Source organism: Gopherus evgoodei, chromosome 9, assembly GCF_007399415.2.
Source record: "Gopherus evgoodei ecotype Sinaloan lineage chromosome 9, rGopEvg1_v1.p, whole genome shotgun sequence".
NCBI lineage: Eukaryota > Metazoa > Chordata > Testudines > Testudinidae > Gopherus > Gopherus evgoodei.
This window is the reverse complement of record NC_044330.1, coordinates 89667653-89690613: the sequence shown is the minus strand read 5'-3', so window position 1 is coordinate 89690613 and position 22961 is coordinate 89667653. Positions and strand designations below refer to the sequence as shown.

At 43.8% G+C, this 22961-nt stretch overlaps 1 protein-coding gene across 2 annotated transcripts in view; it reads right to left on the bottom strand.

Moving 5' to 3' along the window:
• Positions 1-22961, bottom strand: part of TRPC5 (transient receptor potential cation channel subfamily C member 5) — a 139297-nt gene that overhangs the window by 68754 nt on the left and 47582 nt on the right. For both annotated transcript variants that reach the window (XM_030576272.1, XM_030576271.1), the window contains exon 3: positions 762-1283. In XM_030576272.1, coding sequence (XP_030432132.1) covers positions 762-1283 — 522 coding nt within the window. The remainder of the gene's footprint in view (positions 1-761; positions 1284-22961) is intronic.

Here is a 22961-nt window from a genome sequence, read left to right as displayed (position 1 = left end):
CACGGTTTGTGCTTCACTTGAGTGCATTTGGAATACAGCTGCAAACGAAACAGGGTGAGCATTAGGGATATGAAACACACCAGAATCATTGTCCTTAAGGCTCCTTCTTTGTGACTCCTAGTCAAGGCTTATTAAAATCCTCTCTGATTTTCTTTACATCTCATCATTGCAGAACTACTTAGGGATACTGAGCCTATTGTAGTCACATCCTCTCAAATTCAAATCCACAGGCCTGTGAGAAGTGGTAGGATGATGGGAGCTGTTGATACTAGCAGGAGTTCCCTTGCACAGGCAGTCCTGCAACTGCAAAGGCCCAGGGCATGGACTTTAGTGAGAATAAAATTACTGAGGGTGCCTGGAAGGGGATTTGGTGTTAGCATCTTTAGAAATCATTAAAGGCTTATTAGCTAGCTATGGGCACAGTTTTAATTGAAGCCTGACTCACATCTGTCCTAGACAGAAAATGAGGTACTCAATCAATGCTAAAGCAGGATGGCAAATGCCTAATCTTGATCTTGTGGCACGCTCCACCCTTCCTAGGGGATGCTGAGGGCCCTGAGCGCTCATTGACTTCGGTTGTCATTGAGGGTGGGTGGGCTTTAGAACCAGCTCTTGTAGCTCTACTTGCACCTAGTCTTCCTTTCAATCCAAACACGGTCACAGTCCTGGTGTTCCCTCAGTGAACACAAGGTAGGCCAGGAAATAATTCATTTTACCCAACATTTGGCTTTGGCAAACCCCCACATTAAGATGACTCTTACCTCTTTCTGATGATACTTTATTGCTACCTTTAGCTTTGCCAAATCATGACATTTTTGGGGATCCAGCTCCTCACTCTGATCATCCCTGTGGTTGAGAATGATCTCCAGTTCCCTGGAGCTCCGTGCCTGGTCCAAAAGGTCCTTAGCAAAACGTTTGCACTGCTGTGAAAGCTCTTCGTATTCAGCCTTGAACTCATTCTCCACTTTGCTGAGCTCCTTCAGCTCCCAGCCCAGCCGGAAGGCTGTCAAAATAGGGTCCTCACTCGATAAGGCAATCAACGAAGGGCTCGCTAAGGCTTTGTAGATGTTTAGCCTTGACCTGGAATGCCTCAGGCTGTCCACCTCGGAACTGGAGACACATTCCACGCAGTTGCATCTGATCTGGTGGGGGCGTGGTATTGTTACCCGTCTTTGGACAAGCAGTTTGATGATTTCGTAGTTGTTGGTGTGGGCCGCCAACATTATTGGGGTTATATCAGGGGTGAATTCTGAAAACTGGGTGTCCATCATCAAGGTAGGGACCTACACATAACAAATAAACATATAATAATAAATAAATAAATAATCTCATTCAGGGGAGTAGGAAATAGACATTCATCTTGTACAGTTACACTAAACTTGGGCATTCATAATATTTCACATTCAGCAAACCTTATTTACTCCCCATTCAGGCAAAAGTGCCCAGTGCCTCACTGCAGCAATCCATGGCCCTTTAACTCACATGCTGGTATAAAGGTTGCTCAATAGCCTATGTTCATTTTTATATAGGAAGTTAATAGAAAGTAGATCCTAGTTCATAAATTGCTACTGAAAAGACAGCTGGGTTTGTGAGAGAAAGGCCCAGGGAACCTCACAAAAGGAGAGCCCCCCAAACAACCAATATATTAATTATTATTATTATTAATTTATAATACAGTAGTGACTTAGAGTCCCAGTCATGGACCAGGACTCACTGTGCCAGGTGCTGTACAAACACAGAATAAAATGATGGTCTCTAGTTGAGCAAAGGGGTTGCTAACTTTTTTCCTATTCTTTTAGTAGGAACAACTCTCCAAAGGAGGAGAATATTACATAAATGCCCTCAAGTCACAATTTTTTAAAGGTCTGAAAAATATTAAATGTAAAATTAATGAGCCACAATCTACTACTGATTAGCCACTACAGGGTGTGCGTTATTTGGCTACTCGTACAATTTTCAAGTAGTTAAAGGCCCAGGGCTGAAGCTGAGGTTGATGTTCACTCTATTGTGATTCATTACCATATTCAGAGTGCACAATTATACTGAAATGCTCATATAGACCCACCCCTCAGTGTGTTTCCATTTGCAGCATAGGTAGCTCTTTTTGTTGTGTGTTAATTATCACTCAAGCGTACTGTATTTCATGTACCCTCCGCACTCACTCCTGTGGCTGACATTCTGCTGCTGAAAGTGTGATTGCTAGTTATGGTGAATAGCAGGCGTGTTTCCCTCTTGTGACTGTCAGAGGCATTTCACAGAAGGATTTTAATGACAAGAAACATTACTCAGTCCATTTAAAAAAAACACTCGAGCTAGTTAATAATCCTTTTATCTGACACCTGTACCATGATGTAATGGTGGTTGTGAGCAGCAGTGATTGAACATAGGCATCTAAAGCCATGAGTTTCTACACTCAAAGGCTCTAATACAAGGGTGGGCAAACTTTTTGGCCTGAGGGCTACATCTGGGTATGGAAATAGTATGGCAGGCCATGAATGCTCATGACATTGGGGGTTGGGGTACGGGAGGGGCTGAGGGCTCCGGCTGGAGGTGCAGGCTCTAGGGTGGGGCAAGATATGAGGAGTTCAGGATGCGGGAGGGGGCTCTGGGCTGGGGCAGGATGTTATGGTACAGGGGAGTGAGAGCTCTGGCTGAGGGTGCCAACTCTGAGGTAGGACTGGAGATGAGGAGTTGGGGGTGCAGGAAGGTGCTCCAAGCTGGGACCAAGGGGTTTGGAGGGCGGGAGAAGGATCAGGGCTGGGGCAAGGAGTTGGGGCATGGGAGGGGGTCAGGGGTGTAGGCTCCAGGCGGCGCTTACCTTAAGCAGCTCCCAGAAGCAACGGCATGCCCCCACCCTCCAACTCTGACGCGGAGGTGTAGCCAGGTGGCTCTGCATGCTGCCTCGTCTGCAGGTGCCACCCCTATAGCTCCCATTGGCCATGGTTCCCATGGGAGCTGTGGGGGTGGAGTTTGGGGTGGGGGCGGTGTGCAGAGCCCCCTGGCTGCCTCTACGCATAGGTGCAGGAGGGGGGGACATGCTGCTGCTTCCAGGAACCATGCAGAGCCACAGCACGCATGGAGCAGGGCAAGCCCCCAGCTGGAGCGCAGGAGCGGGGAAAGCCCCGGACCCCACTCCCTGGCGGGAGCTCAAGGGCCAGATTAAAACATCTGGAGGGCCGGATGTGGCCCCCGGGCCGTAGTTAGCCCACCCCTGCTTTAGTAGACTCATAAACCTCTATGCAGTCCAGCCACTAGAGCAGGACTGAAAGCCAGAGAGGAACACTTGTGGCTACCATCTGTAGTAATTTCCCCAAAACATGAAAAAGGCTAGGTGGGTTGGGAGCGCTGCTGATGAGAATGGCAAAGCAGATGACCAAGCTGGAGTGCCTGTGCTTGCAAATATAACAAGGTGCCGGCCTGGTTACAGCAAACTAGGAGTTAATTCTCCAGCAAGCCACACCCACACAGGTGGAAAGAATTGTGTTAACAAGGCAGAGCTCCTGACTGCAGGCAATCAGGAGCTAAGGGCTTACACCAGGGAATCCTATAAAAAAGGCTCACTGGGTTCACTAAGGGCAGGAGTGGGGGGGATGGTGCATGTGTTGGGGGGAAGGAAATCAGTTGGTCATGATTGTTTAGGGAAGCTGTATCTGTTTTCTCTTCATTAAACAAGGTGATTATTGTCTTTTAAGAAATCTACTAAGCTCTTGGCAATAAATAGCATGGAGGGAAGCTCTCTTTGCAAGGCTTTTGCTGGTTGCTCGCTCTGCCAGTTTAGTAACCTACCTTTCTAAATGGCAGATGAAAGGTACAGAGTTCACTTGGCCACATTTACTATAGTTTCAATCCTAAAATAAAATGCATGTATGAGTACATAATGACTGAGTTATTTCTCTTGTATAGTCAGTAGCTATTGGCTACTATACCCAGATCCTAGGCTTCAAATTAGAAAAGAAACTATTTTCCCCTCTGTAAACCCCATTATGATCAGGTGACAGGTTTAATTTGCTTCTTTCCTGATTGAATGTGCTGTATCTGGAATTGTAAAGGGAGAATATTCAGCCTTCTATAAATGATTGATTCATGTTTCTTTAAGTAAAAGACATTTGCAGACAAAATAGTGACACAAGAGGGGAAGGAGCCAAGCCAAGCGACCCTGGACCTTCGCAGGCTTTCAGAATCGGATATCCTAGCCCTGATCCATTATTATTATTGTCTGCATAGCAGTAGAGCCTAGATATCCAAACCAGGGTTGGAAGTCTGTGCTAGGCATAATACAAACACATAGTGAGAGACAGTCCCAGCCTGGAAGAGCTTACAGTCGAAAGAGACAGAGAGTGGGAAGGGAAACAGAAGCACTGTCAGCTCTCGGTATTGCCCAAGGTGTCACAGCAGTTCACTGGCAAGGTGAAGAATAGAACCCACATCTCCTGATTTCCTTTGTAGTCCCTTAAACACTTCCAACTTGGGTCCATCTCTAATTACAGATGTATTATAAACCAAAGCAGCAAGAGAGAGACACTTGGCGAAAATGAGGGCTGTGATGAACCTTTTTTTTTTTTTCCCATTCCTAATTGATCTACGCTAAAGGCAATATGCTGGCCAGAAATTTTACATTTTGTGACTTTTTGGTGCTTTTGCATCAGGCCTTGTTGGTTTTCAAACACAGATCTTGGTCTGTGACTCTTCTGTTTAAAAGTTGGCATTATGCAGAGAAATCCTCTGCTGATAATGCAATATTTGATGTATTGTCATTGGAGTAATTGCTGATGTTCAGTCTGTGACTCAGCATATATTTGCATTGTTCTCACAGGTTGAGCTCATGTTTAGGTCAGCTTATTCCACATTTTAGGCAAAATTACAGTGATGGAAGTAGAATAGGAATAAATGATTTTACCCCAAAGACTGTGCTAAACTCTCCCAAGGTTATTTTCATTAAGTGACCTGAATAACAAATTCTTTTCCATTAACCTCATCCCCTGACACAAGCTGTTATGCTGAATCCCTCAGAACCTCACTGTCAGTTCTCACATAACAACATGTGCCTTTCCTGCATTTTATCTCGGTAGCGTCAGCTTCAGAAATTAAAACTACCATTTATAACAAAAGATTGAATACTTATTAACATCTTCTTTGAGTTAATCCTCACAAGGCTGGGCTACTCACCCACTACCTCATTGCCTTTTTTGATGATCCTGCAATGAGTGATAATTGCGTTTTTAACTAATTCTTGTCCTATTTTGGAAACGTGGTTTTCCCTCATGTGGAATCATTGCTCAATCTACTTCTGAGTTTTCAAACTACCAGCAGAAACACTGTTTTATTCATCACTGGAAAGGCAACATCTTCTAGTAAACAATGCACAGGACAGGGAGAGCAAAGGCTTGGATTCCAGGGACAGGCTGTAATGTTGAGCAAGTCACTTGACCTCTCTGACTCAGTTTACTCCAGCTACAAGAAAAAGATAATATGTTCTTTATAACATGCTTTAAGATCCTTAGATGACAGACACTCTATAGATGCTGAATAGTTATTCTTTTCCACAGTTGGAAGATGAAGACTACTAGACTACATTACACCTCATAAAGCAATAACTTCCATGACTCAAGATGAACCACAGTGCAGAAACTCAAAACCAAAGCTATTCATCTAGATCAGTGGTTCCCAAACTTGTTCCGCTGCTTGTGCAGGGAAAGCCCCTGGCAGGCCGGACCGGTTTGTGTACCTGCCAAGTCCACAGGTTCGGCCTATCACGGCTCCCAGTACATCCCTTGGCCCATGCCACTTCCAACAGCTCCTATTGGCCTGGAGCAGCAAACCGCAGCCACTGGGAGCCGCAATCAGCCAAACTTGCGAATGTAGCAGGTAAACAAACTGGCCCGGAACAAGTTTGGGAACCACTGATCTAGAAGAGTATGTGGGTCTGATCTAGCCACTGTCTGTTTTGTCATAGGTTGGTTTCAGAACCACCAGGGAGTTATTTTGAAGTTCTTGTTTGGACAGAGCTGGGAACAATTGTTCTTCTGAGATTTTTGGCCCAAGGTGATGATCCTGTCCCCTTTCCAGCCATTCTCAAGATTCACTTCTCCTGTGGAGCCTACAGGAAATTGCTAACTGATAACAACTAATCAGGTGGCCAGCAGGGATTACTGGGACTGTTTATTTTTTTATGGCATTAAAAGAAAACCTGCTAAATTGTTTAAATACTGACCCTGGGCAGCTACCTTTTCTTAGGACAGTTACCTTCATCTTGTTACACTCACTTGTTGTATCTTCTTTTCACCTAGAAGGACCCACCTATTACTATGTGATTGTGCAGCACCCTGCAAAATAGGGCCCTGATCTAATTGGGTATGGGGCACTTTTGGAATACAATTCAAAAAGTGAATAATAATCTCATGAGAATGCTAATCATGTGACATTTTCCCCTATTAAAGATAGCAGAAAACACCTGAGATAAAGTGAGCAGGAAAGATTTCCATCATTTGGGCCTGAAATTCACAAGAAGAGTTCACAAGATTTCAGTGCCATAAAACCTCTGATTCAGCTTCAAATCTGAATCTTCACCAGCAAGACTGCACAGTTTTTGCCCTAGTCTATATTTCCGAACCTATCACACACCTGTTTGCTCTGCCAATGAAACCAGACTTGACATCTCATTTAATTCTTTCTCCCGTCTTCATGGCTTTCTCCATTCTCCCCATTCTGCATAGATGTGCCAGCGTCAAACCCCCACCTGTGCACATATTCTCTCCTTACTCAATTCTCTCATAAATACTGTCTTTTTCCACAATTCCCAGAAATCCTAGCTTACTTCAGACACTTTCTCTACTCCACCATGTTATTGAGGAGTAGAGAATGAGATAAGTAAAGTCAAACAAAACCTAAGCTTGGACTCTTCTTTGGGCTTCCCAATACATCTTGTTTTAGCTTTATCTACCTCATAGTCTGTTCGCTTCTTGGGCCAGAGACAGGCTGTATATCTGTGCCCTGTACAGCACAGAAGGTATTAGCATATTGATAGTTCTTGCAAATAATCAGTAATAATGTTGACCTGAACCTTACCTGATCTGGATTCAAACATCAGCTACTCAGCTCATCTCTAATTCATAAATCAGCTCTACTGGACTAGTGTAAAAGTGTGATATGAACATTTACTTAATGTGGCTATTTCCCACCACTTAATTAATATCTGATAGAATGAAAATCTCAAGGGTTTCCTGTTTCAGAGCGTAATGCATCACTAGACAAAGATTCCCTGGTACAATCTCATGTATAGATCCAACTACAACACTTGAAAACAAAACACGACAAAATCAGAGTCTGGATAATCTACTGACCAATGAACCTTTATTTGTAGTATATCAATTTTCTATGAACAATTGTAAAGGAGCTACATGGAATCAACTGCCACCAATTGTCTAAAACAAACAGGGTTTTGCAGCATAAACTCTCACCACCTGTGAAACCTGAGACACCAGAGTCACAATGTGGCTGGGAAAATACCTTAACACTGGTTGTCAGTTCAGAATCACTATCCTGTTTGTGACACTTATAGATTCTGTTCTGAAAATAGAGAGACATGGGGGACAGACAGAGTCAGTGTTAGACTACAGCGTCGCTATTGGCAAAAAGGACTTTAAAACACATACTGGATCATGTAGACATACAGTGACTTTTCTGATCCCACCTCCCTGCCTACATCCACGATACAGACTTTCTGGTCCAAAAAGGTGTTCGTGTCTTTATGTATTGTGGGGCTCTTGAAAAATGCAACATTAGCTGATACAATAAGAGGATGCTAACCATCAGTTTTAAGCAGTGATTCCAGAGATACTGATTTCAAGGCTGTAACATCTAGTCAGATACACCTGGAGAGGCTCTTTACAGGGCTAAAATGGTGACAATGCACAATGCAGTAACAATGTATAAACACAGTGGTTGATTTTTCAGTATAGAGCAATTAATTGAGTGAAATTACATGGTTAATTAATAAAACATAGTGAATGCCACTATCTATTTGGTGAAAGGAAAAAAGTTCTAGGCTTGTCTTTGGACTTGTCATGAACATCTTTTAACTCTGGTGCTCAGAGTACTCAATTGTAGGCAAGCTTTCAGCCATGGGCCTGATCTTCAGTGGTCTGACTCCAGTAACTTCAATGGATCTATGCTAATATGCTCAGCTGAGGATATTGCCATTGGGATAAATTCTGCTCTCAAACCGCATCAGTGTAAACCCCAAAATGTCCACGTACCTCAGATTTACAATGGCATAACTGAAAGCAAAAATGTGGATCCATACCGTTTTCAGCACACTGTAGTAGCCAATCACTAACCAAAGGTTACTATATAATACAGTACTTAAATTTTAAAATGTTGTCAAGGCCAAAAACACTGGCCTATGGTAAGCACTTTGGTGTTTACTTTCTAAAACAATGCAAGAGTGGGGAAACATATGACTTTAATATGACCAGTTCTTTTTTAGCCAATGGTAAGAAGAAGCAAAATAGATATTCAGCCAGTCATATTTGCCCCAGACTGTTTTAGTTTTAATTTGGCTGCTTAACCACGTGTTTAAAATCCGAAATGTACCCCTGGGATAACCTACGCAGAGCTAGCAAGCATACTTAGGGCATTTGACAGTGGCATCAGAGTTGTACCTGGCTTCTTGTGCTCAGCCATGTGTTTAAGAATTGCAGTGTAACCAAATAGATTGCCAAAAGATATCACTATTTATGGCTCATGCTGCAATAATAACTCCTCTTTTATGGGGGAAATATGTACAAGGGAATGATTTTGCAAATATAATATCTAAGTAACCTAGCACTGTTCAGTCTGGAATGAGCACTTCCTTCTTTACTGGCATAAGCATATCTATCAGTAGTACACTGCATAAGACACTCTCCCTTCCTGGTGAGAATGAAAGAAGTAAGATGAGGCAGTTGATGTTTAGACAAAGAGGGAGGGTAACCAATGCATAGTCTCCTCTCCTGATCCCAGCAGGATGCTGTTAAGAATTAGATAGCTTGTCTTTATACCTCTTATGTTTTAAATTAAATTCAACCTCCTGGTTTGCTCTTAACTGAGACAAGGGACACAACTTAAGAGGAACCTACTGGAACAAGAATCCAGTTTGGAAGGCTCATCTCATGTCATAAGGAAGTTTTAATTCCATTATCAGAGGGTAGCCATGTTAGTCTGTATCCACAAAAACAATGAAGAATCCGGTGGCACCTTAAAGACTACAAAATGTATTTGGGTATAAACTTTTGTGAGTAAAAAACCCACTTCTTCAGATGCATGGAGACTGAAGAAGTGGATCTGAAGAAGTGGGATTTTTACCCATTAAAGCTTATGCCCAAATAACTTTATTAGTCTTTAAGGGGCCACCAGACTCCTTGTTGTTTTAATTCCATTGATTATAAAGCAGCAAGGATTGGATTCTGTGCTGTAAGGATTTTAACGACCGCATCCTCTTTTATATTCATGACTTCCGATTTGTACAAACACTGTTACATATTGTGTTGTGATGTGGTTCTCTGATGCTTCCACTCCCTCTGTTAGTAAATGTATCTCTATTATTATTCATTTACATAGCGCAGGGTTAGCTGAATAATATTTGTCAAATTCAATAGAATAAACAGAGGACCAAATTCCAACCTTGTTTACATTGAGAAAAATCCAGAGTAACTCAACAGAGTTACTCCACACTTACAGTGATATAACTGAGATCAGAATCTGGCTCACAGGGTGACTGGCGTTATTAAAGCTTTGCCAAAGCCCAGTTGTTCCCAAGTTACTTGTTAGACACAACAATCATTTCCCAAGATTCTCCAGCAGCAGTTCAGAAACACGTCTAGTAATGCTGATAAAGGAGTAAATCCAATTTAGCCCCTTTGCTGCAGTCCACATTGACAGACGTGTTAGTGCAGATGAGAATTTTTTTTCCCACTTAAAAATATAAAGCACTTTTTTTGTCATTACGATTTGAAGAGCGATTCACTGATAGGAACAGGAGTGTTGGTGACAACATAGACCGGTGGCCAATCTGTAGCTCCGGCGCCACATCCGGCTCTTCAGAAGTTAATATGTGGCTCCTTGCATAGACACCAATTCCGGGACTGGAGCTACAGGCGTCAACTTTCCAATGTGCTGAGGAGTGCTCACTGCTAAACCCCTGGCTCTGCCACAGGCTCTGCCCTCACTCCACCCCTTTCCGCACCCTCCCCTGAGCCTGCCGCCCTCGCTCCTCTCCCCTGCCCCCAGAACCTCCCACACGCCGTGAAACAGCTGATGGGGAGGTGCTGGGAGGAGGGGGAGGTGCTGATCAGCAGGGTTGCCAGTGGGTGGGAGGTGCTGGGAGCAGGGGTGGGGAAGCTGAGGGGGGGCTGCTGACATATTACTGTGGCTCTTTAGCAATGTACTTTGGTAAATTCTGGCTCTTTCTCAGACTCAGGTTGGTCACCCCAACATAGACTAAAGCCTGACAACAGTGGGCTTTTTGTTTTGTTTTGTTAAAGATGGGAAATTCATCTTGCTGAAGGACTACCCACTTCCAGTCCTGTTTAGACTTTGTCCCAAATAAAGGCTTTGGAGCTCCACTGCACCTTACACATTGTACAATTTACAGATAAGCATTCCCTGAAACCCAAACGTGTAGATGTAAAGTCATTGCACGGTTGGCAATTTGCAGTGATTATCAGGCATAGCTTGTAAAGTCATCTGCTTTTTATTATTATTATTCATTATTTTTTCTAAGGTTTACTCAGAAAAGACAATTGCATTTCCAGCCTTTTTAAATTACTTCATTTGAGCTACACATTCCCAAGTCAGACAAAATGGTAACAGGGACAAGATGTGCAAGTACAATTTAATATTTATGCTATCTATGGTCTTTAATGTCATCTTCCTTTTATGTAGAATGCCTGCATTTTCCTGTAATATATTAATACATGCAGGCAGGTTATGAATCCTTGACTAAATATGTAACAGCTTTTGCTTAGAAGAGGGTTTTGTTTTGTTTTTTTATTCCTACTTAACCGTATTTCTTTAAATTTCAGATTTGATGGCAAAAGAGCAGCATTACAAAAAACTATGCAAATGGTTATATCTGGGATCACTTCTGTGCTGGACTTAATGCTGTCTGACCCTGCCCAATGGTCTTTCACAAAACAGATCTCTAAACTTACAAAGCACATGCCTTAGCTCTCCACCCATTTTGATTTTGTTAGGCCAGGCTGGTGGGTTTTGTTTTTGTAATAAAGAATATGAAATTTGATGCTATAGCTTCTGAACTAGAGAGTGAAAAGACCACAGAGTCATTGCTGACAAAAAATAGCAATTTGGAAAATAGATTGCTTCTCCCAATAGGAAAAAAAGATCAGAATGAGTAAAATCTTCCTTTGCTACCAGGTTTCAGCATGGTAGCCGTGTTAGTCTGTATCAGCAAAAAGAATGAGGAGTCTCTAAGGTGCCACAAGTATGTGGGGAATATTCAAGTGCAGCACCTGAGCCCTGTTCACGTTCCCATGAACTAAATACCATGATGCATGCTGCCCTGAACCATTTCAGTTTGGCTGGTGTGCCAACATGCTCCTTCAAGGTAGACTCAAGTTGAGATTGGCCTTTGGACAGTCTCTACAAGATTTCCACTTTACTAGTAAGCAGAGGTGGGAAGTATTACAGAAATAATATTCTCAGTCCCAGAGTTAGGGGGAATCAAGTATCCTGTCACTAGTAAACACTGCATTGTCTAGCATTGTAAAGTGTAAGTCATTGCCACAGTGTAGGGGTAAGTGAACTGCAAGGTTAGATATGGGTATATCTCGCATTCTGAGCAGATCTAGATGAATTCTGCAAAAGTACTGTGAGCTAGTGCCTTGCCATGTGACCGAATCTGGTGGGACTCAACTAAAGTGCTTGGGTTATGTCAGGTCTGAAAACTCTTGCTGATGGGGTCAGGGTAGCAGTAGCTGCATGCCCTGCTCCTGTTAGCCACGCCACCTCATTGTGTTCTGTGTGTGCTGTAGAGTGACTCTGCAAATGGGCTGCAGCACAGCTAGGCAGTGGTATCTGGCAGGAGCAGCACATGCAGCTGTTGCTTCCCCAGCTCCACAGGCAGGAGGCAGTTGGAGACAGATCACATGTATGGGGCGAGGGGAGCAAGAAGCCCTCACCAGGTCAAGCTCTAAGGACATGACATAGGCAACACAGACAGTTTCAACAGGAAGTGTTCGGTTCCAGGTTGTGTCAGTTCTGAAAATGACTCAATACTCTTGGGTCAGCTTCAGGTCGGTTGTGGTTGGGTTCAGCTCCAGGTCTGGACTGAGCTTTAAGATTAGGCCCAAGCATTAGTTTTTAATAAAACCCATGAATTTGTTCTGGTGGTGCCCACAATATGTTCTCTTCACTTCCCTCCAACACTCACCCAGGCAGACTTTCCTTTGAAAATATGAATGAGAAAGTGTTACAAATACTCGTGGCACAAATAGATATTCATGAATATTCACGCTGAAAGAGTTTGAGTGTCCAGCTTGAAATCTCTTTCTGGGCTTGGGAGGTAGCCAGTCAGGAAGCAGAAACAAATATGTGATTTAGGGGACCAGTCAAGTTGAACAAATAAAGAAGATTGAAGCCATAGTCATGTTGTTTGTGAACAATCCCCAGCCTAAAATATGTTGATTAACCATTATGTTACCAAATATGTTGATTAACCATTACCACAACAAACTGATCAAAACAAATGTTTGTGTAGAAACATAAAAAGGATTAAATTTGTTGAACAAAGAGTTTGTTGCAAATAGTTCACCCAGCTTTAATTTGAGCAGCTACCACCCGACTCTGGAACGGCACAGTGATGTGTGAGGAACTTTCTTCCCCTGTTCTCAGATTTCTGGTCACCAGTTTGCTCAGACAGCTGAGCTGACATGATATTAAGCTACTGGGGATCAATGACATTTATTTTTATGAGCTGCTAGGAAGTGACATAGGGTCATGTTGAACACATTGCTTGAGGTATTAGGAACAACTCTCTCTTAAATGAGTAAAGAAGGTTCCTAGTGCAGCATCCATCATAGTTCCAATTGCCTGACCTTCTGTCTGTCTTTGAGGCAGGGAGTATTTTTTCTGTACAGTTATTGGTGGAAGGAACTTGAATATATTATACAGAGTGGACACTAAAAGAAAAGAGTCTGGGCAGTTCCTGGAGTGACTGAGGATGTGGGTGAGAAGCGCACCCTGTCACAATCTGGTATATCACCCTGAGGATGTTGTTCCTGGTTCTTCCACACATCCAGTCTTTGCTACCTACTCTTAAGTTTAAAATATGGCTTTTTCCTGATTAATGCGATGATTAAATGAAGTGGTGATTTCTCTGCTGTTGGTTTAATTAGATGGACTCGATTTGTGACGCAGTTTTCACTGTCAAAGGCCTGTTGCTAACTATAGCTGTGAGTTCTTACTACAGCAATAAAAATAATGAAAAGAGTGGATGCTGGCAGAGCTGTTAGACATTTGAGCTGCAACAATCACTTTTAGGTTTTTCAAACACAATCTTTCTTCCTTGTTGTGTCTTCAAATATTCCCATACCAAGTACCTACAGCAAACTTTCTTCTAGTACCACAGTTCCCTCTGAACCTTCTCTGGGATAACTTTGACTCTAAACTCTTCCAACTATTGTTAAATCTTTCCTGTTCCAGTGAAACCCTTGTCTCAGATGCTCTGATACAATGATGAAGGCCACAGAAGTTCCTAGACAGGTGGTTAAATTTAGGCTTTGTGCTCCTTTTGCCAGTAATCAGTTTCTGATGTCCGGCACTTCACATGCTCATCTCTGTGACATCTCAGGAAGGTTGGCTAAGGCATCTTCTCAGAGATGTCCTAGAACTAACACTGAAGTTGTGCTTCTACCATAATCACTATATGGAGCAGTATGTACACCGCACATACATTTGCCTTGCCGTTCCATGAACACCACTCCCGCATTCATTTCTTCCTTGGTTTGCCGTCTCAGTGTTGCAGCTCTGGAGTTTGATACCACTGTGCTGAGAGTACACAGATCCCTGCTTTTCTTTAATACTTTAGTAAGGTCAGAGGCAAGGGTCATTCCTTTTTCTACAGGAAAGAAATATAAGGGATGATCTCTTTTATGACTCTGAAAAGAATGGGCAGTTCAGACCTTCAATCTTCTCACTGTGTAGAGGTCCTACCTAATCCCACTGGTTTCCAAGATTTTTCATTCTTTCATATCTAGTTTTAATACCACAATCATCTCTGTGGTATCTAACCTGTTTCCTTAATTTTCATAACCATAGTTAGTTACTCTGTGACTCAGTTACACTTGCATCGAGGTGTGTGGAAAGGTTAGAGAAACTCTTCTCTTGTCTCTTTTAGTTGAGAAGAAGATCCCTACGTGATTATGACTACTCAACTGGAAACACCCTCAAAGAAGTAACCTGACTTTGGTATGAAAAAAAAGGTTTAATGTAGCATATCATTTATGGTTCATGAAAGATTGCCTTGGGGCAACAGATCTCTGGTATTTACATATACAGAGAATAAGACAGACTTTTATTCATCAGCTCATTTGAAACAGGATTTTCAAGGTCAAGTTTAAGTTTTCAAATGTTATCAAGCCTGCTTCTAGCAGGTGTCTGAGGATTATTAACACAGATCCTAAATATTGTCTTTTATTCCCTACAGTGTTTTCTGGAAAAAAAAATCCCCCTGGGCTTATTTCTGCAGTATTTTTTCTTTGGAAGATATGAGGATTGTTGTCTGTTGAGATCTCACTGACTCATGGGGCCTTTTGACCATTGAAACAAATTCAGTGAGAATTATCAATACTGAAGACACTTTTTTGTATTTTAGTTATTGAGACATTGCATTTCAGTCCCATCTATGAACCAGATTAATTTGAAGCCAGCTGCCTGAGGCAAATTACTAATTATGGCAGATAGAAGAGGGATGTTAATATCATCTTTATGTAAACATTTGATGTTAGCCCTGATTGACATGAGCAAAACAGCTATCCAGGAAAGTGTTTATGGGTAGACTGAGGACAAAAAATTAATCCAGATAATTGATAGAAGTTCATTTCTTAAAGAACAGAAATAGGGTTCAGAATTCAGCATAGACTGTACATTTTATGTTAGAAATGAACATATTTCCATGATTTACAATGTATGGCAGATTCATGCAAATTGCATGTATTTGCACTAAGAACTACACAAAGCACTCAGCAAGGCACCTGCATTGTTCTGTAAAAATCACATAGGAAACAATTAAAAAAAACCTAAATGCCTATAGGTTCTAATTCAAAATCCATTGAAGTCAATGGAAAGACTCCTAACCTCCTTCAGCGGGTTTCACTGAAAGATCATGCCCTCAGTGAGAGAGTTATTTGGAAATACTATTGCTTCTAAAAATAAGATTAAGATTATTATGGAGAAAACTTTGTAAACATAATGTAAATTTTCAAAGGCGTGGTTTCTCTTTTGTAAGTGAAATTAATATCCACACACCTACAGGCTTGTCTACATGGGGACATCCAGGAAAATCTGATTTAACTAATAGTGTGAATTTGAAGTGGATTCATTAAGATGCATGAAATCCCTATGTGGACAATGTCATTCAGAATTAAAGCGGCCTGAATTTGTTTTAGCTTAATTCACATTCGAAGTACACCTCTACCCCGATATAACACGACCCGATATAACAAGAATTCGGCTATAACGCAGTAAAGCAGTGCTTGGGGGGGGGGGGGGGAGCTGCACGCTCCGGCAGATCAAAGCAAGTTTGATATAACGCGGTTTCATCTATAATGTGGTAAGATTTTTTTACTCCCGAGGACAGCGTTATATGGGGGTAGAGGTGTACCTGTGACCACATTGGGAGTTGGATCAGGCCCTTAGTGAGCATGGATGTTATTCTCTACTGGGAATGAAACATATCAGCCTCTCCCTACAATCACTCCATTGATTAAAACAAAGGTCAGAGTCCCATGACATGACATCTCTGTGGCTGAACCCAAAATCTCCAAAAGGGGTCATTGTGGGTCACAACTGCTGTAACATTAAGTTAGCAATGAAATTATTCTGTGTATAACTGGTGTAGTCTCTTTAACAGTTCATCTAGAGACCTGTAGTATGGTAAACAGAAAACTGTGGCTGTCCATTGTAATGATCAGACAGAAGAGACCTTGTGAGAAATGCCAAGTTCCGTGGAGGTGAACCTAAAAGGAAATAGAGCTACTTTAACACATCATTGTTCAGATATAATGTGCTACCTCGGTTCCCTCAAAGAGGCTTTTGCTCGCCCTATCTCTCCTAAACTTCCAGTGTAAACAAAATCTCTTTTCTTTCTTTCCAGACACATCTGATACAAGCCAAGCTGCAGCACTGGAGAAGTGTGTTGTTATAGTAACTGACATATGACATATCACTACAATTGTCATAGAGCTTTCAGAAAACAGCAGTTTAACATCAAAACTGCAGTTTAACAAAGGCGTGAGGAGTTGCCTGCTGGGTTTAGTAATCGCATATGAAGTCCTTTGCTGCTGTGTCAAGCTCACCAATTTGAATCAGGCTCTGAGAGGCAGGGATGGGACCCTGGCACTCTCATAGGGAAAAAACAAGCAAAAACCAAAAGCTCTTTCTCTACTTTTGAAACCACTGCAACCCCTGCTACCTGGAGATATCTCTATATAGTCCCAGGCCTGAGCTGGGACCAGGGCCAAGCTTCCATGAGAAGCTCCCTTGTGTGTCTGAGGGGTGCCCAGGCTACATCCATTAGAGTTATATGGGCCCATGGTGCCCAGGCTCCAGCAATATTCGGAGCATGGGGGCTTGGCTTCACCAATGTTTGGGGCCAGGTCTCTCTCCCTGGCCCCACCTGCTGCTCCCACAGTGTCCCCCAGCCTCGCCTGCCACCCCCATGTGCCTCCCCAGGAGCATCCCTGCCTGCACCCTGGGCAGCTGGTGGCTGCCCTGCTGCTCCACACCGTGCTCCCTCACTGGCTGCTGCTGGCTATAACAAAGGGAGTGGCGTTGGCATCAGGCAGAGGCAGCTGCTGAGCCTCCGGGGGGGGGGGTGAGGCGCACACATGATGGCAACACCCCCACCCCGGTACCCACCAGGAGATGACTCTGAGGGGGGCTTCCTGGAGTCTGGACCTAAGCAGTTGGGGCTTGGGTGAGTGTCGGACTTGTGAGACTCTGCCCCCCATGCACACAGTCACCACTCCTGCCCCTCACTTGGCAAGGGGCAGCACCATTCCCCTCCCTCCTCCCGTCTCCCCCCCAGTGAGGCTACCGTGAGGGACAGCAACAGGGGAGGAAATGCACATGTGATGGCAGCCTCTCCCCCCCTGCACCCACCACAGGGAAGGCCTGGACCTGAGCAGCTGGGGTTTAGGTGAGTGTCGTGACACTCTGTCCCCCTTCCCCCACCCGTAGTCACCGCTTCTGCCCCACACTGGGCAAGGGGCCGCCCCATACCCCTCTTGTAGAACATCGCAAAAGAAGGGGCTCCATTTTGTTTTAATTTTAGAAAGCATTTGCTTTTGAGTGTTAGTGATCCAAGAGTGCTTGGCCATTTCCATATTCAAAAGAGTATTAATAAAGTTGATATTCTTAGTTAAATAATTTTTTCTTATGACAGTGATATTGTGCAATATAGGGAAATTGTTAAATGCTTACTGTTTCCAGTCCATTTTTACATTATTTTTAAATATATATATTGGCTTACAAGGCAGGTGGGATGGGGGGTGGGACTTGGAGCCATTCTAGGCACTACCAAAAATTACACAAACCTGCCACCTCCTGCCCTCTGCAGCTGGTTGGTCCAAGCCATTCTGTGGATCATTTGTGGGAGGAGTGGGCTTGTGGTGTCTTCTCCTCAGCCTTCCCCTCTTCCTCTTCTGCCCCATACAGTGCAGTCTCTGTGCTCCCCGATGCACAGTGACTACAGTCGTGGCAGGCACTTCAGCTGGCTGTGCAAGGAAGGAGGGATAGGCTCTTCGCACGAGGAGCCGTGTACACACCAGCCACAGTCCAGCCTTCAGTAAAAGGTAGACCATATCAGGCTGTCTGTATATGTTTATAAGATTAGTTATGCCTGAAGGTACTAGTGGCCTGCCATCGTGCAAAAACAGTCACAGACCTCGTTCAGGTGAATAGGTGCGACATCAGGAGCACCTGAAACACTTTTATAGGGCAAAAAACTGATACCCCCAGTGAGATGTCAAGAAAGCGTTGCACTAATAGGGTTTCCAAAGCCCATAACTCAGGGCTGGGAGGCTGGAAGAAGGCTATATCTCAAGCAGCTAGGAGCAGAAGCCGAGCAAACAGAACGCCTCTCTCTGGAACAGAACTGACCATGTCTGACTTTAGTTTTCTGCAAAAAAGAGCTGCCCATGTGCAGTCTTGTGCCTACCACGGTCCAGGGAAACAAACCCTTGTGTATAAATAAACAGACTGCGCTCAGAAAATAACATGACTTCATGTCACTGATTTCTCTGCCAAACAGAAACTACTCTGCAAGGCCTGGATTTCAGCTACTGCTCAGCCAAAGAGGAGCAACATTTTTATTTTTACTTGGCATGAATGAGGACACTGCCCAGGATCGCCCAGAGGATTCAGGGGGCCTGGGGCAAAGCAGGGCAGCTGCGGCACTTGTACTCACCAGGCGGAGGTCTGGATCTTCGGCGGCATTTCGGCGGTGGGGTTCCTTCAGTTGCTTTGCGTCTTTAGCAGAACTGAAGGGCTCCCTGACGCCAAAATGCCACCAAAGACCCAGACCGCCACTGGTCCAGGGCTCACGGGGCCCCTGTGGGGGCCAGGGTCTGGGGCAAATTGCCCCACTTCCCTCCCCCGGCCAGCCCTGACACTGCCACGACCATAATGTCAGCCAAGGAGGACCTGTATACGTGCACATAGAAGGCATACAATTCAACTTCAGCTGCTATTCTGTGCTAAGAGGATTTCTAGGGTACTCTCATAAAAGATGTTTGGTGGGGAGCTACCCTAGGACTTCCCCAGGAAAGGATCCAGGAGAATGTGCATTGGCACTGCTCTGAGGCTATCATAAGGAGTCTGAGTTCTGACACAGGCTGCTCCGGGATTAGCTTTGTGGGTCGAAGCATTAAGCCATGTGTTCTTATTGTGCTTAACTAGGCACTTCTTTTCATTTCATGCAATAAAACTGTGCATGAATACCAATTCATTAGTATTGATGAGGCTGAAGAGCTAAAAACCCAGTCCTGCAGCTGTCTGCAGGCAAATTCCCAATGAGGTCTACCAAAGGGCCCAAACCAAAACCGCATATCAGAACAACCTGAAATTCTGAGATGGTATAGCTAATAAATCCTAGTTTGTACACAAGTTCTTACGCTGACCCAGGGCCACTCAAAATGGGAATGAATCTGGGCTTGTGACAAACCTGTTTTTTGTCAGAATCTTTAAGTCCAGGAGGGACCATCAGATCATTTTGACTGACCTCCTGTCTATCACAGACTGTTATATTTTACCCTGTGACCCCTGTATTTATAGACTCATAGATTCTAAAGCCAGAAGGGACCATCGTATCACTTAGCCAGACCTCCTGTATATCACAGGCATTAGAACTTTCCCAATATAATTCCTAGAGTAGATCTTTTAGAAAAACACCCAGTTATGATTTTAAAATGGCCAGTGATGGAGACTCTACTTTGATCCTTGGTAAATTGTTCCAATTATTAATTACTCCAGCCATTAAAAATTCACACCTTATTTCTAGTCTGAATTTGTCTAGTTCAACTTCCAGCCATTGGATTGAGTTAGACCTTTCTCTGCTAGACTGAACAGCCTATTATTAAATATTTGTTGCCCAAGTAGATGCTTGTAGACTGAAATCAAGTCACCCTTTAGCCTTACGTTTGTTAAGCGAAATAGACTGAGCTCCTTAAGTCTATCATTATAAATCATTTTTTTCTAATCTTTTAATCGTTCTTGTGGCTTTTCTCTAAACTCTTTCCAATTTATCAACATCCTTCTTGAATTGTGGGCACCAGGACTGGACACAGGATTCCAGCAGCAGTCACACCAGTGCCAACAGGGCCGGCACTTCCATTAGGCGACACTAGGCGGTCGCCTAGGGCGCCAGCATTCGGGGGCGGCATTTTGTGTGCTCCCCACGGGGCGCACGGGAGCTTCCGGTTCCGCTCCTGTTGCACCGCTGAAGAAGGACCTGCTGCCGACGAGCCACAGGAAACAGCGGCAGGCAATTGAGCAGCTCGATGACTGCTGCTGTCGCCTGTGGCATTTTGGTGGAGGGACCTTCTTCAGCAGTGCGATGGGAGTGGAACCGGAAGCTCCCGTGCGCCCCGTGGGGAGCGCACAAAATGCCACCCTCTGAATTCTGCCTAGGGAGCCAGAAACCCTGGCGCCACTCCTGAGTGCCAAATACGGAGGTAAAATAACCTCTCTACTACTACTCAAGATTCCCCTGTTTATGCATCCTAGGATTGCACTAGCTCTCTTGGCCACAGCGTCACACTGAGAGCTCCTGTTCAGCTGATTATCCACCATGACCCCTAAGTCTCTTTTCAGAGTCACTGCTTCCCCCATCCTGTAAGAATGTCTGACATTCCTTGTTCCTAGATGTATACTGAGTTAGACCAAAGCATTTCAGTCCTTAGTAGACTAACCTGGGGCACGCCCCCACAGGGAGAGACTGAGGTGTTCTCAATGTCTGAAGCGCCTGCAATGGCAGGGAACTGATTAGGTGAGATACACCCTGATGATACTAATGGCAATTCATGCTCTATGCTGCAAAGCTAGGCAACTGCCCTCACCCCTCCGACAGACACACATGGTCCTGCCAATCTGAACTGGGGGGAAATTCCTTCCTGAACTCAAATCTGGGGATGAGTTTGACCCTGATCATATAAGCAAGAAAAACCAGCCAGACATCAGAGGGCGGGCCTATACTACTGCATCCAACGAAGTGGGTATTCACCCACGAAAGCTCATACTCCAATACGTCCGTTAGTCTATAAGGTGCCACAGGACTCTTTGCTGCTTTTACAGATCCAGATTAACACAGCTACCCCTCTGATACTTGACTACCTCTTAAGTAGATCTAACTTACATTGCTCATGGGTGTGAAAAAGACACACACCCACACCCTGAGTGACACAAGTTACAGCGACCTAAGCGCTGTCCACACCAGTGCTATGTCCTGTCTCCAGCAATTGCCAATCTCTGATGCTTCAGAGGAAAGTGAAACAAAAACAAAAAACCCATCCAGAATGCATCTATCCAACTGCGCTTTGGCGATAAAATTCCTTCCTGACACCGGCAGGTGATTATACTAGTTTTGATTATACTCACTGTCTTAATGCAGAGCTGCAAGTGTAATGAGCATGTCAAAGGCAATCCTGTTTTCCCCTCACCCTTGAAGAAAGGGGGTGACTCTGGCAACGAATCTGATTCTGTGCCATCTGGATCTGAACCAGGTGTATTTTGTGTGTTTGGAGATTTTATCGGGAACATTTTGCACAACTCTGTGTAAAATGTAACTGTTATATCAGGATGAAAATTGCTTTGCCTTAACAGACATGCGCAGTTCCCACTGGCATTAATGGAACACACACACACACGCACAAAGATATAAACGTTGCTGTAGAAAGAGAAAATAGATACGTATATAGTTTAGTGCTTTGAAATGTAGCACTAAACTAAAGATGTTGGGTCCAATCCTCAGCTGATGTAAATCAGCCTCTCTTCACTGACATCAGTGGAACTATATCAACTTAAAACAGCAGAGGCGGTGAATCACTAGGAACAAAAAATTCCGAATTACAAGAGAACTTTTTGAAGCCTGCATAGAATCACAGCACTTTCTTTTCATGATCATTCAAAAGTATTTGTATTTAACCTCAGCATTTTCCCATTATACTGACGACCCTTTCAATAAAGCTTGAGTTTATCTTTAGTTCTGTGCTACTTTCTGTCATTCTGGTATATCTCTAAACAAGATAACCAGTCTTTCTAGAACAGTGAGAAAAGACTACAGTTCAATTTCCCATGTATGGTCCATATTTTGTCACTAACATCAGGATAAAACAGAAAAGTAGTATTTCAATTTAACTCTGTCAGAAAATATCTATCTATCTATCTAATGTTCCAGCAACATATTGCTAGTTAGTATTCAAAGGATTTGTGGAATGGTTTCTGAATTGTAAGTGGGACATCCTTCAAAGTTATCTTTGATGATCTGGAGTATTTCTTCATTGTTTGCTTTGGATTATTTACAACTATTATCAAAAGGCTGCACACTAGGGCCTTTTATGGTTAAATCACATTAATCCCTCAATTCTTGGGAACATGTTCCAACAGGGAACATGTTCCAGTGAATTTCAGAACAGAAATTAGGCATTGGAATGGACAGATAGGTAGACAGATGTTCTAATCAAAGGACAGGAAAAAATCTACAGTGTGTCTAGTATTACGTACTGTGACAAAGTTCCTCCTTTACCTTGGTGGGTCCTGCGCTTATTGGCGGATTTGCTCACCTCAGTGATCTTCCTCTCTGGTGGAACCCACAGTCTGGGTCAACCCCTCCTGTGTTGGATCAGGAGTTGCAAGGTTTGGGGGGAACCCAGGCCCGCCCTCTACTCCGGGTTCCAGCCCAGGGCCCTGTGGATTGCAGCTGTCTATAGTGTCTCCTGTATCAGCTGCATGACAGCTACAACTCCCTGGGCTACTTCCCCATGGCCTCCTCCAAACATCTTCTTTATCCTCACCACAGGGCCTTCCTCCTGGTGTCTGATAATGCTTGATTGTCTGATAATTCCTCAATCCTCCAGTAGCACACCCTCTCAGTCTCAGCTCCTTGCGCCTCTTGCTCCCAGCTCCTCACATGCGCTTCCTCTCCTCTGGCTCCTCCCTGCCTGACTGGAGTGAGCTCCTTATTAAACCCA